The 15754-nt window shown below is 37.3% G+C and overlaps 1 protein-coding gene across 1 annotated transcript; it reads left to right on the forward strand.

The window, feature by feature from the left end:
- The first annotated feature begins 2262 nt into the window (after window positions 1–2262).
- LOC5563598 lies at window positions 2263–12127 on the forward strand. The gene is made up of 7 exons (XM_001647867.2): window positions 2263–2676; window positions 2735–2955; window positions 3013–3148; window positions 3209–3317; window positions 10851–11352; window positions 11415–11708; window positions 11766–12127. The coding sequence occupies exons 1-7, from the start codon at window positions 2283–2285 to the stop codon at window positions 12057–12059; spliced, it is 1950 nt and encodes a 649-aa protein (XP_001647917.2). The 5' UTR covers window positions 2263–2282; the 3' UTR covers window positions 12060–12127.
- The last annotated feature ends 3627 nt before the right edge of the window (window positions 12128–15754 follow it).

Raw genomic sequence — 15754 nt, forward strand, 5'->3', positions numbered from 1 at the left:
TGTATAAACAAGCCAATTTTTTATAAAATTGTTTCTGAACAAAAATTTACAAAAGAAAAACTACTATTATTTTGAGCGATTTCACCTGGTGCTTAACTTTTTAGCCGGTAGTGTGAAATTTTTCAAATTTTGTGATAATGAAATTAAGTATGTTTGTAATTTCTTTTTTTTCTTTGAAAATTTAATATATATATGAGTATATCTCGATATTGATGCAACCTAGAAAAAAATTACTTAAGAACTTTTCGATTGCAATTTTTCTGTTCTTTCAAATAATCACATAAAAAAATACTGTTTTCCTCTATTTCATTTTTTTCAAAATCTGTAATAATTTAAAAAGTCATAACTTGTTTGTCCATAATTCTTCCATTTTGAAACATTGTGCAATAAATCACATAAGTTGTCGCCTAAAACATATCCAAAAATAAAAAAAATCAAAACTGCGTTTCTGGAGAAAATCGATTTTAAAATTTTGTTTTTGAAATAAAAAATAATCTGTAACTTTTTTTACCGTGCATATTTTTCTCCATATAGTCCTAAGCAATACCTACAACTTTGTAGAAGATCTCAAATCAATCGGACAAACCGTTTTCGAGTTACAGTTTTTTAAAGATTTGCCAGGCATTTTCCGATACGCCCTTCTCAAAAATAAGGCGAGGTTCAAAATGGCGGTCTGAAGGTGCATAATGGCATTTTTGGTCATAAAGAATCTGTATGCAAATTTTCGGGCGATTCAAAAAATACAAAAATAATCGGGTTTGCGAAACTGCGTGGAACCGCTCATATTATAATAAGTAATGACTTTAGGAACTTGGTGTCTTCGACAAAGTTGTTTAAAACAGTTTTTTTTTCTATAATTTTTGAGAAGGCACTAAGCTTATGCTTTGAAACGCTCAAATAATGATTTTTCCAATTAACTTCTAGGGAAATAGATCAAAATGCTGAATACATTAAAAGGCGCATTATCACCTGAAAAACTTTCTTTAATACATCCAAACGCTTGGATGCTTCCAAGCGTTTGGGTGTATTAAAGAAAGTTTTAATTATGCGCTAAAATAACGAAACATCCCAGTGAGCTATGGTGCGTTTTTTCCTGACGGCACATTTTATCCGCTTACTAATTATCGTTAGGTTCAACTGAGGCCATGCGAGAATTCAATCACGGTATCATGAAGTACAAGTTGCATCCATTTATCGCATGGCAATTTAATGAACGTAATGCCTTTCAATAACGTTTGCTTATGGTGTTTGCTCAACATACCTTTCCCTTGGACCTTAATATCGTTTTGTGTATCTTTTTTAGGGTATAAGATAAGTGTCTATTTAAGTTGATAAAAAGCACTGTCCCAGTAGGGATGTTATTCCAGGCAGAAAAAACCCGTCATAACGAAATAAATCAAAAGCGTAATTAGATGATATGCTACTTATTTCTTCTTTGTTTGATTTAAATTGATAGGCAATCAAACGTTTCAAATTTAATTTGATTGAGCGTTTTGCGCAAATAATAGGGCAAGTGTTTTTATTCAAATTTGATAATTGTTTGGCAATTCAATTTAACAGTAGTTTCAATATTAATTCTGAGATCATGAGCGTGTGCAGTACTCTGTGCTAAGGGAGATAAGGATGAACTTGGAATTTTATCACGTTCAATTAACTTCATAATTTTGTTACATTATATTAATAAAATTTATCATATTAGTACAAATGATCAAGGTGGAATAAGATGTTTACCTTAAGGTGAAACAGCTCCAACCGAAACAGAAATTCAATATTCTGCCAAAACATTGATTTCACTTATCTCGTGAAGGAGCTAAAAAGGAACGTAGGCCTACCATTTCTTCAGTTTAGTGCCTTTGAAAACACGTGTAAAAGCACATGTAGATCATTGCGAAGGCCATCTTTTAATTCCGACATGTTTTTTAAGTTATAATAAACTTTTTAATGTAGTCGATTTTTTATGGAAATTCATGGATCATTATACATTTTTTTTTTCAATTTTGGTATTCCATTGCGATTTACAGAATAGGTTTTTTGTTATACACAAAAATTTTACCAGCTATTAGGAATTTATGTAACCATTTCGAATACACTGTTGAATAAAACAATACCCCATGTTACCATTTCAATAGATGTAAATAATATTGACACTTTCCCTTGCCTACAACTGCAAACGTAAACCCATTAGAAGCCTTATAATCGACCAATTAGTAGCATAAGACTAAAGTGATATTTATAAACTCAATCCCTTTAGTCAAACAAATCCGTATATCCGCGCGTAAGTCATGGATTTATTTGATCAGGCAACATCCACTGACCATAGTGCAGGGTCGCCCTTGATTTCTCTGGTTAATATTTTGGCCGTATCATATCTTTCGGAGTATTACAGCGTTTGTGTTGTCAAACCAAAGGAAGAGTTTGTGATAATCGATGTGGAAATTTCAACGATGATTATAATCGTTGATGAGCGATTTAATCAAACATTGTTGCAAGGAATCGAGCATGGATGTCAGGCGTTCATTGTCTTTCAACAGGTAGCACTGTGGCCATTTTTGGACTCGTTCCTGGACGTTCACGACGACTCCGATCAAAGATCCTCGAGGAAAAAGTTGATTGTTGTGATAGATTCGACAAGCCCGGAGATCTTCGAAAGATTTTGCAATCATCCTGCTGTGAAAGGTATACTAGATTTCAATGAAAATGTTCGTGATATCTTCAAAAACATTTTATTGGACAGACCTTCCGGATGTCCTGATTGTTGTAGCATCTACAGAAAATGAAACAATGCAGTTTTACACGACTGAAATTTCTGGAGATGGGACTAGGGGCAATGTATTGGTCCGAATGTTACCCGTTACTCCACCGGATTATTTTTCCAATAAAAGTAAGAATATGAAAGGTGTGCCGATAAGATTTCAAACGTTGATGTACCCACCGTTTACGTATTATGCTGAGACTGTAAGTATTCACTATGTTTGGAGATTGGAAAATCTTCTGTAGTATCCAAGCTTGTAGACGCCTGAAAATGCAAACGCCAGAAAGGATCCCCGATACTACGAGGATGATACACCCATATTTATTGATGGAACCGAGCCTCGTTTGCTGGTTGAGTTCTGTCAACGAAAGAATTGTACTATTGATGCATATTTTGGTAAGGCGTTGTTCATAAAGTAGACTTATGTCAAATATCAAAGTCCAATATGATTTGCAGATGAAGTCGGTTTATGGGGAGGTGTTTCTGAAAACCGTACTGGGACGGGGATTCTCGGCGCAGTTGCTACACGTCGGGCTGACTTTGCGGTAGCTGCTAACTATTACTGGTAAGACAAAAACACAATTTTGATATAAAAAACTTGAACCTGATTTGGAGATCTGCTATGATCGGTTAAACGTATCTTTATCTCTTAAAAAGCGTGAACGACTTTTTTGCACTCTTTTTTCTCTTAAACCCAGGACGGGGTTAGTGGTCTAATGTGGTCTAATAATAACCGCTTCTGCTTCATAAGCAGAAGGTCATGGGTTCAATCCCAGGTCCGTCCCTTTCCTCGTACTTTGTAGTTGTATCTTTCATTTGCTTCTATCTTCCATTTTTAATCTATCACACTAAATCTATCACAGTTCATAGCATTTGCTATAACCAGAGACGGACAAAATAACCGTTTGGAATGGAATGGAAAATTCTTCAATCATTGTAGCACGCCTTTCCTTACGCCAGATACATAGGCAGTTTGCTAACCAAACCAGAAAGCCTCCCTGTCATAAAATTACAACCTGCATAAACTGGCGTAGATGCAGGGGTATATCTGGTCTAATGTGTGAGCCATTTTAATGCACCATCAATTCCTCCCCTTTCCCCTTATTGGTCTGCACTCTGACGTGGCAGGCACCATTATTGCCTAAAAATAGAAGATCAAGCTCGCGAGTAATCACTCGTTGTACTTTATACAACATCCTTGATTTTTCATGTCTCGCGATCTATATAAAATTAGAAAAACCAGGTACAGAATTCCGCCACCAGGCGGCGCTAGTGTGCATAAAAATTTTGTTTTGTGAACATCTCAAGATCCACTTTGAAAGATGGCGTCTTCGGCAAAGTTGTTCTTCAATTTATGGACTACCATTGTTCGAGCTAGTTGATTTAAAATGTTGTCACCAGTCATCGCTAGTGAGCATGTAACTTTTGTTTTGCGGATATCTCAGGATCCTGACTACTTAGGAAGTTGGCGTCTTCGGCAAAGTTGTTTAGTAGTTTAAGGGCTATAATTATTCTGGTGAGAATCATTAGAGGGTTCTGGTGAAAACCCTGATAGGATTTAGGTGAGAATCCTGAGAGGATTGTGATGAATATTCTGAAACGATTATGGTGAGCATCCAAAGAGAATTTTGGTGAGAGACGGTTCTGATGAGAATCCTGAAAATATTTTGGCAAGAATCCCGAGAGGGTTCCGATGAAAATCCTGAGAGGATTTTAGTTAGAATTTGAAGAAGATTCTGATTGGAATCCTGAGAGGATTCTGTTGAGATTCCTGAGTGGTGAGAATCCTGAGATGATTCTGATGAGAATACGGAGAGAATTCTGGTAAAAATCCATAGAGGATTCTGGTGAGAATCCTGAAAAGATTCTGGTGAGGATCCTGAGAGGATTCTGGTGAGAATCCTGAGATGATTCTGGTGAGAATCCTGAGAAGATTCTGGCGATAATCTTGAAAGGATTCTGGTGAGAATCCTAAGAGGATTATGGTGAGAATGCTCAGAAGGTTCTGGTGAGAATCTTAGAGGATTCTGGTGAGCACCCTGAGAGGATTCTGGTGAAAATCTTGAGAAGATTCTGGTAAGAGCCCTGAGAGGATTTTTGTGAGAATCCTGAGAGGGTTCTGGTTAAAATCCTGAAAGGATTTTGTTGAGAATCCTTAGCGGATTCTGGTGAGAATTCTGAGATGATTCTGGAGAGAATATTGATAGAATTTTGGTGAGAAATCTGAAAGAATTTTGGTGCGAATCTTGGGAGGATTCTTGTGATAATTTTGAAAGGATTCTGGTGAGAATCATAAGAGGGTTGTGGTGAGAATCCTCAGAAGGATTCTGGTGAGCATTCTGAGAGGATTTTGGTGAGAATCTGGAGAATCCTGAGAGAGTTCTGGTAAGAATCCTGAGTTGATTCTGGTAACAACCCTGAAAGGATTCTGTTTAGAATCCTTAGAGAATTCTGGTGAGAATCCTGAGAGGATTCTCATCAGGATCCTGAGGAGATTCTGCTGGGCATCTGAGAGGATTTTGTCGAGAATATTGAAAGAATTTTGGTGAGAATTTAAAAAAAAATCTGCTAAGAATTCTGAGAGGATTCTGGAGAGAATTTTGAGAACATTCTGGTGAGAATCCTGAGTGGATTTTAGTGAGAATCCTGGAAAGATTTTGGTGAGAATTCTGAGTGGGTTCTACTGAGAACCCTGAAAATATTTTGGTAAGAATCCTGAGAGGATGCGGGTGATAATCTTGAGAGGACTCTAGTGAGAATTGTAGTGAGACTCATAGTAGATTCCAATGAGCATCCTAGAGGATGATTGTGAGAATCCTGAAAGGATTTTTGTGGGAATACTGAGAGTATTTTGATGAGCATCTTGAGAGGATTCTGTTGAGAATTCTGAGAGGATTCTGGTTAGAATCCTGAGAGGATTCCGGTGAGAATTTAGAGAGGATTCTGGTGAGAATCCTTGGAAATTCAGGGAAAAATCCTGAAAGCACTCTGGTTAGAATTCTGACAGGATTCTGGTGAGAATTTTTGGAGGATTCTGGTTAGAATCCTGGGTGCATTCTAGTGAAAATTCTGGGAGGATTCTATTGAGAAACCTGACAGAATTGTGGCAAGAATTCTGAGAGGATTCTGGTGAAAATCTGAGAGAATACTGGTAAGTATCCTGAGAGCATTCTGGTAAGAATCATCAGATGATTCTGATGAGAATCCTGAGAGCATCTGGTTAGAATCCTGGGAGGATTCTAGTGAGAAACCTGACAGAATTCTGGTGAAAATTCTGAGAGGATTCTGTTGAGAATCATGAAGGACTCTAGTGAAAATCTTGGGAGGATTCTTATGAGAATCTTGAAAAGATTCTGGTGTGAACCCGACCATACGGAAGAAACAAGATTATAACAGAATGTGTTCCTCTGATATGATTTTTTTTTATATCACCAGTTCTTACAAATCATGTACCGTTAGTAGTTAAAATAACAAAAATTCTAACAAAATTTGCACCAAATCAAACTAAAATATAACAAACCCTGTTATAATTATATCAAAATTATTACAGAATGTGTTGCAAGGATGTTACAAAATAACAAAATTATTGCAAACTATGTTACTGTTTATGACATCCCGACCAGACGGAAGAAACAAGCTTATAACAGAATGTGTTCCCCTGATATGATTTTTTTATATCACCAGTTGTTATAAAACATGTACCGTTAGTAGTTAAAATAACGAAAATTCTAACAAAAGTTGCACCAAATTAAACTAAAATATAACAAACCCTGTTATAATTATAACAAAATTATTACAGAATGTCTTGCACGAATGTTACAAAATAACAAAATTATTGCAAACTATGTTACTGTTTATGACACCGGATGTTATTTGAAACAAACTTATAAATGCGATGTCAAAAATATAACAAATGTTCTTATAAATGTGTTACTTAAAAAATAACAAGTTGAGAACAAAGCCGTCTTGATAACAAAATTATATCAACTTCTGTTATTTATAACTGCTGCTGATAGGAATGCGTTATAACTTTGTTGTGATGTTCTGGTTGGGATCGGATGTTATTTGCAACAAACTTATAAATGCGATATCAAAAATATAATAAATGTTGTTATAAATGTGTTACTTAAAATATAACAAGTTGAGAACAAAGCCATCTTGATAGCAAAATTTTATCAACTTCTGTTATTTTTAACTGCTGATAGGAATTTGTTATCATCTTGTTATGTGGTTCTGATCGGGAATCCTGAGAGGATTCTGGTGAGAATCCTTAAATAATTCTGGTGAGAATCCTTAAATGATTCTGGTATGAATCCAGAGAGGAGTCTTGGGAGAATCCAGAGAGGATTCTGGTGAGAATTCTGAGAAGATTGCAATGAGAATCTTGAAAGGATTCTGGTGAGAATCTTGGAAGGAGCGCGTGAGAATCCCTGATGATTCTGGTTTGAATCCTGAGCAGATTCTGGTCAGATTATAAATTAATCCCGATGAGACTCCTGAGAGGATTCCGATGAGAATTCAGAGAGTACCCTGAGATTATCTTAGAAGATTTCAATTAAAATCCTGACACGCTTAAGAGAATCTTGAGAGTAAACTGATGAGAGTTCTGAGTGGACTCTGACAAGAATTTTTTGAAAGTCTTAATCAGTATATTGATGTGAATCTAGAATGTATTCTGATGGAAATCCTACAGTATTCAGATTAGATTCTTGAGTGAAATTCGATATAAATCGTGAAAGAACGCAAATGAGTATTCCGAGAGGACTCTGGTGAAGAGTTCTGATGCCCTAGGGGGTGCGAACTGAATATCAACAAGCAGCAAGGCTGCTGTCAAGCCTAAATTTTCATCAAAATGATCCGAGTATGCCTAGGAGTGTGTGGACATTACTTTGTCACGCTAAAAATATACATTTTAAGTGACACAAAAACTATCAACTGTTAAAAGTGTTGAAGGAACGTTCTACTTGGTCGTATTGATGCGTATGTTTTTCAGATTTTTTGTAAAATATATTTTACACTAAAATACGGTCAGAAACTATTCGATTCAGCTGATTTATTGGACTTATTGCCTGCATCAAACTGTAAAAGCTTTGTGTGAAGTATTTTAAGTGTGCACCTTGAAAATGGTTTCCTGCGAGACAAGCAAACAAACAACGGTTAGCACTGGTGGAAAAATTTATGTTCAAATTTAAAGACCAAAATGTTCCAGACCGCACCCCTCAGGTTATGCCCAATGGCGCTGCCAAATAAACAAGATAAGTAAAAATAGAACAGAACCTGTGTAACTTTTTCATTAAAATGTGTAACTTGAACACAATCGTAGCATAATAAAATTGAAGCTTGTACGTCATACTTCATATTCAAGTGATTCCGGTCAGATTCACTTCATATACAAGTGATTCAGGACTGATTCACTTCATATTCAAGTGATTCATGTTAGATTCGCTCCACATCCAAATGATTCGTGTCGGATTCATATCGTATTCATAGCGTATTCAAGTGCATCAGGTCTGATTCACTTTATATGTCTAAATAACTTCATATCCACATGATTCAGGTCTGAATTACTTCATATTCAAGTAATTCATATCGGATTCATTTCCAGTATATGTTATTCATTTTTGTGTAACTGCATTTGCCAGTGATTAAAACAGTTTAGGGCTTATTCACTTCATTTCCTAAAGATTGAGTGCTTCGTGAAGCCCAAGCAGGACAGTTCAGTTTTGCGTCGTCCGATAAGTTTGGCTCACGGTTTCGCGCATGTTTTCGTCGCCGGAGATTTTTTTTTTTCCTGTTTTCAAGCGTCTTGCTGGGTAGTGCTTCGTGAAGCCCAAGCAGGACAGTTCAGTTTTGCGTCGTCCGATAAATTTGGCTCACGGTTTCGCGCATGTTTTCGTCGCCGGAGATTTTTTTATTTTTTTTTTCCTGTTTTCAAGCGTCTTGCTGGGTAGTGCTTCGTGAAGCCCAAGCAGGACAGTTCAGTTTTGCGTCGTCCGATAGATTTGGCTCACGGTTTTGCGCATGTTTTCGTCGCCGGAGATTTTTTTTTTTCTCCTGTTTTCAAGCGTCTTGCTGGGTAGTGCTTCGTGAAGCCCAAGCAGGACAGTTCGGTTTTGCGTCGTCCGATAGATTTGGCTCACGGTTTCGCGCGTGTTTTCGGCTCCTAAGATTTTTTTTCTGTTTTGGAGCGTCTTGCTGGGTGGGTGTTTGGAGGGCACAAGCAAGACGGTTTGTTTTCGGGACGCCAAGAAGTTTTGCTGTCAGTGTCAGTTTTGTGCTCGGTCGAGGATGGATTACCGACTGGTGAGTTCGTTTCATTCTTGTGATAACACATATTTTCTTGAAAGCGTAGCTTTTGGGTGATTTTAGAACAGACTTTGTATGGTTCGTCACTATAAGTGTCGGCATTATGTTTTTTTCTTATACAGTTTCAATATACATATATTTGTCTCTTTTATACGTTATTAAAGATTGTCTTTTGAATTGTTCGACATTGTGAATGTTGACGTGTTTTTTAAAACTTGTACCATATCGAGACAAAATGCACAGTGATACTCATATGTGATTTTCAAACAAACTATGTATGGTTCGTCACTGCAGGTGTCGGCATTGTTCCTGTTTCATATAATTTAAAATATATACATGTTATTTTCGGTTTTCGTCATTAATAAAAACATCTTTTGAATAGAGTAGTGTTTGATCCTTCGACCTTGACACTTGCTCCTGCTGGGGCGGGTGATGAGGGCAGGATCAAATATGTCGCGCGTCGGTAGTGAAGCGGTGAAAAAGTGATCGGTTCGTAAGTAGTGTTTGATCCTTCGACCTTGACGCTTGCTCCTGCGGGGGCGGGTGATGGGGGCAGGATCAAACTTGTCGCGCGTCGTTCGCTCAGAGAAATGAAAAAGCGCCGCGGATCGTTAGTAGTGTTTGATCTATTGATCGCGTCGCTTGCTCTTGTGTGGGCGAGTGACGAACACTTGTTCGGCGTTTAATGCGATTATCGAATTATTTCGCGAATCCGGTTAGGCGTGATTATATCATGGCTCGCATCACCAAACATTGGTGACTCCCAGATCTTTACCTTATCCCACTAACCCAATATCCTCTCCATGACAACCGTGGAGATGCAGAGGTGATCTCGGTCTCTAGTAACAACGGTAGTCACACTAACATTCCTTCCCTTCCCCGATGACCGTAAGGACGTGGCCGGCGCCGTTATTGACTTTTAAATTTGAGCTCTCGATTTGTGCACATTGAAGAATGGTAAGCTAATCCCAAGCCCCATTCATTAATTCCCTGTGCAACTTCGATTGTTCTGGTCAATCACGGAGTAGCAACTACGAATTGTACGGTCATCTATGCTTATGCTTATGCTTATGCTTATTCACTTCATTTCCTAAAGATTCATGTCTGATTCATTCCATGTTCAAATAGTTTAAGACTGATTCACTTTATTTTTAAGGGATCCTGGATTGGTCTACCTAAGATTTAACAAATCATGTCAGATTCACCTCATATTAATGAGATTCAGGCATGACATCATATTCAAAAGTTTCAGGTCTAATTCATTTCATATTCCAGTGATTCAGTCCTGATTCACTTCATTTCCTAGTGATTCGGGTTCAAATCATTGGATATTTAAGACTCCAATTTTCTATCTTTTCTGGATCAGAAGATATAACTCGCTTGAAATCCATTTTATTTGCTTACTAGCGGCACCAACCGGATTTTTTTTTATAATTCCGTATGTTCATGACACTGAACAACTTTCCCGAAGACTCAAGCTTTCTATATCTTGTGGATTTCAAAAGAGAACTATAGTTTAGAACGCTCAATTTTGCTCATGCTCACTAGCACTACCTATCGGCAAAATTGTGAACCAAACTATTTGCTTTCCGAATGTCCTTGATCTGCTGAACAACTTTTCTGAAGATCGATTCTTCGCATATCATAAGGATCTAGAGATATAGCAATGTAAAATTACCTCTTTGGGGGGTAATTCATTATTCAAATGGGTGATGGAATATTTATTTTAGTGAGTCCGCATTTATGGTAGTGTAAGTATTTCACATTTTTTATTTTTTCTTCCAACCGTCAGGCTTGGTCCATACCGCTTCGCCACCTACTCCGAGGTCATCAGCCGCTCTGGACTGATTGTGTTGGTCCCGAAACCAAACATAGTGGCCCCTTGGCGTACCCCGTTTCTGTCGTTTTCCAAAAGTCTCTGGATGGCAGTGGCTGTTGCATTTTCGGTCGGCGTTTGTGCAGTATGGTTGATCGAGAAGGGTCGCTCGCACATCGTGGGATCATCCAGGGGACACCCAAAAAGCCTCAGCGATTCTTTTCTCACTATGATCGGGTTCTACATGGAACAGAATGCCTTCATGAGGAACGATCTGATGGCTTGTGTTTTCCTGTTTAGTGCTTTGCTGTTTGCTGGCTTTATGGTAGGAAACCTTTACGGAGCTGGTTTGGCGGGCATCATGACGATTCCACAGTTTGAAAGAGCCATCGAAACGCGACATGATTTGGCTGATAGGGGTCTGATATTTGTTGGAAACGATCTGGCATGGATGTTTGCCCTAATGCCTTCTCCTCAGGTTGAACTTTTACATCATAATTATATCTACTCTAATCACTTATTAAAATTTTCTCTGATCAGGCCTACATACAAAAAATCGTGAGACACTTTAAAGTGGTAGACGACGAGTATATGATACAGCACAGGAACATCCATGACGTGGGATACATCGGAGAGAGAACACAGTTTGGACACTTTGGACCCGTAGATTACTTGGACGTGGAGTCGTCCAAGCACTTCCAACTCCTCAAGGAGGATTTGTCCTACCAGTACTGTGTGGTGATCCTTACCAAAACATGCCCTTTCAAGCAGAGCTTCAACGACCTTATGATAACCATTCGCCAATCTGGTATCCAATACTTTTGGGAAACTTTGGTATGCAAATGTGCAAATGGAGTGCTTTTGATCTGATGAGATGACTTAAAATTGCAGGTCGCCAACCGTTACCTCAGTGTAACAATTCAACAAAATCTACTGGGCAGTGGTCCCTCGGACAACGATGCGGTGGTTCTTGGCGTGTCGCACTTTTTGGGTGCATTTCTGATTCTAAGTATTGGATGTTCGTTCGCTTCGATAGTTTTCTGCTTGGAGTGTGTGTATGTAAAGCTGAAGAAATCTGGAATCAAAATAAATTGGATGATGGGATGGAAAAACGTGCTATCATTTCCGTTGTTTGGCAGTAAATACATCGAAAAGAATAACGTTGTTAGTAACGGAAGATCATAATATGCATTGTTATAGACCGATACAAATAATATATTTTTATGTTATACTGTCTATTAACAAGTAATTTATATTGAAAAATTTTAATTGTTCTCCCTTCCTGTAGCCTGAGAGTGTGGGATTTGAAGTGAGTAGTGTTTGGTCCTTTATTTCTGTTAATTGTTGTTAAGCGATAGAGTCAGTATAAAGCTAGTTCGATGAGCAATGCGGTGATCGATTGCTTTAGAATATCTGGATAGGTGTGAATATACCATAAATTGCATAACAAACCAATGGTGACTCCTAGATCCTTACCTTATTCCACGAACCCAATTTTCTTTCCATGACTCGTCAACATGCGAATAAACTCCGTGAACTAGATCATGCTCATACGAATGTGTGGTCTGGTTTCAAGAACGTTAAGAAAAACGTGTTGAATGTTCGTGGTGTATATTTGATAGTTACATTATAAGGAACTCAAGGCAGAACAAGGCTCTCATTCGAAGCCACATTTCAAATTTTCAAGTGCACAAATCTGGAGAACCAGATATTCGATTAAGATGAAAACATGATCGATTGGTGGATCGCTGCTGGTGATCAATCGATCAAATTTTCAACTTGAATAGTTATCTGGTTCTTCAGATTTGTGCTTATGAAAGTTTTGAGGGTTGTCACCTTAAAGAATTTTAGGTGATTCCTATGGGCTTCATGGATTTTTTAAGGGAATGACTCCAGAAACAAAGTTCAAAGGTTCCTAGAGGAGTTCCTCATTGGTTTTTGATAAGTATGGATTTTACTAAGAAACACTTGTAAACACTTGGGATTCCCTGAAAATCCTTTGAAAAGTCCTTCATCACCCGAAAGTATTCTTGTCTGTCGTAACATTGCTCGCCTATAAGCCATGTCGCGTTTGGTTCCGCCTACCAGCTTTATCCTGGACATATTCATCGCAAGCACTGGCATTTTTTCAAATTTTTGGACGGCAGTATACATCCGCGTATATTATCCGCAAAGCAAACAAATTGAATGGGTTTGTTAAAAATTGTGGCCCAGATGCTGCATATCTGACACCGCAATATGTTACTTCTGTAGCAATATTTATCAATACGCAAGAGAGACACTTTTTTGTAGTTTCTAACGGGATTTCAAATCTTGCAGATTATTTGATTCAGATCACGTCATTTCAAATGTAAGGAACTACCATTTTTATTTATTTTTTTATGTCGCATGACCAAAAAAATCATACGTACTTTTAACGTAGATCGTGTGCCAAAAATGGGGAGACTAAAATATCTCGGTATTATAGCATACTGGGCAATCAAACACAATTTTTTTTCCAAAATAATATATCAAATGTGTATAACACATTCAATCCGCCTGCAAAACGCGTATGTTTAGTGCTCAATGTAAAATCAGCCTCTTCTCCAGCACCAAATGTTTGGCTTCACTCCCGTTGTGCGTGAATGACAGCCGTTTCAGTCCTGTGAAAAATCAACACTTAATTTGGGCCAGAGATTTGCTCAAAACAGGGTTCATTGTAATACACCGTCGTTGGGGGTGACAATGGGTCAAAAACGGATATGTGCGATTTATTTTTTGAATAACTATCGCAATTTAACTCCAATAAACTTCAAATTTGGTGTGTATGTACCTTGATGGCACATTAACAACTGTTCAAAAAATTAAAGAGAAATATTTTTTCACAGCGGCACCACAAGTGAATGAAAAATGACCCAATCTCACCCCATAGAGGGGATGACATTGTGTCACTGTAATTGAAATAACTTGTTTTTGAAAATATGATTTCAAAACCATTCACAACTGAAAAATATTGACAAAAAACGATGCAAACAAGACAAGAAGATATCTAAGATGTTTCACAAGTATGATAAACCCACTTAAAAGAAAGATTATGCTGAAAAGTGAAGAGCTATGAGAAAAAATATGTAAACCCAACATTTATCGTCAAGTTTACATAAATTTTCTTGGTTTTTCCCTCAAATTGTCTCATCCCCATTGCTATGAAGCCCATTCAGTTTCCCCAAAGGTGTACTGAAACAGTGATTATTTTAAACCTTCGCAAATAGTTAAATTTCGGTGCGACATTCCACGATCAATAAATTTCAAGCAGAAGTTGACGTCATAATCCCAGTATTTCAGCGATGAAACTCATTTGTACTTCCGTGAGATGTTGCTATAATATGAAAACACTGATAAATAATCAAATTTAGAAAAAAAAAACACCCTTTTGATAAAAATTTACGATGTTGCTGAGCACGAAACACAGTTGCTGGTTTGAAAAGTTGTCAAAATGCGTTGTATTGTTATTCAATGCACGAAATACTCGAGTAGATTTGTTTGATGTTTCAGAGATGCAGTATTTAGAAAGAATAAACACATCTTAATGAAAAAAGAGAACACCCGGCACCGTAAAATGTCAAAAAAGTGGACTTGGAATTTCAATTACTATTGTTCTTGCTTGACCCAATCTCACCCCCATTTTCAATGTTTTAGACATCGTACCGAAAAAAATGATTTTTTTTTGTGGGAAAATCAAATAGATTCCGGAAAATACTTGTGATGTGTAATGAAAAGGCTTTCGACATTCTACTATTACAACAATAGAGGCTAGAGTACATGCGTGATACTTTGTACAGGAGAAATTTTATGTTGTAAATTTTATCTAGTTTCAACATGCAAGTTCATTGATGTAGTACAAAAAAACTACTATTTCTAAAAATGTTTATTGTTATGAATTAAGTGTAATAATATGTTCCCTAACATATGAATTATTAATTTTAGTAATATCAGCGTTATTAGCTGACATATTTCACAAAACATATTTTTCCGTTTTGACCCAATCTCACCCCCTAGACCCATTGTCACCCTCATCGACGGTACGCAAAAATAGCAGTTTTTCCTAATACCGAAGAAAATTTTTACAAGCGATTAGGCATAGGTATTTCACCAAATTTAAAAGTACGATGTAGGTTTTAGGCAAGTCATAACTTTTTTTTCGCGAGATAATATAGGGTTCGAACATTTGCCATACTATGGACCAAAGTAGGTACAGAAATGAATACATTTAAATTCATCTTTGACAATACCAGATTTACCGAATTTAAGTAAAAGTTTGTAAATACGACAGTATGTTCTATATTAGAGGAACTGATCAAAAGAACAGCTAATTAAAGATGTTTGAAGGGGGTGACCCATTTCGCATAAAGACGTTTCGCATAAGGACATTTCGCATACCGACGTTTGGCATAATAGACGTTTCGCATAAAGCAGTTTCATATAAGAACAGGTAGCATTTTAAAGAAGGCATATAATTCTCTTTATGCCAAAGGTCCATTATGCGAAACGTCCACCCATAAAATTATGCGAAACGTCCTTATGCAAAACGACTTTATGCGAAACGTCCCTCCCCCATGTTTGAAGATGGGGACACTTCTAAATCTGAAGATGGGGACACTAACCTAATGCATCTGAAGATGGGGAACAAACCTAATGCAGGAATTGATAGATAGCTCATTATAGATTAAAGCTGGGTAAGTAAATGCCTTGAACAATTTGACTTTCAATTGGTCGGTGTTCAGACAGACTGAACCAAGTGCTCTTACATGGTTTCAGAAAAAAAAAGTACGCCAATCATTCGAAATATCAATTTTTTGCATTATTTGCTGTAATAATGAAACATATTTATTTCATGATGCATC

Source organism: Aedes aegypti, chromosome 3 (assembly GCF_002204515.2).
Source record: "Aedes aegypti strain LVP_AGWG chromosome 3, AaegL5.0 Primary Assembly, whole genome shotgun sequence".
Classification (NCBI taxonomy): domain Eukaryota; kingdom Metazoa; phylum Arthropoda; class Insecta; order Diptera; family Culicidae; genus Aedes; species Aedes aegypti.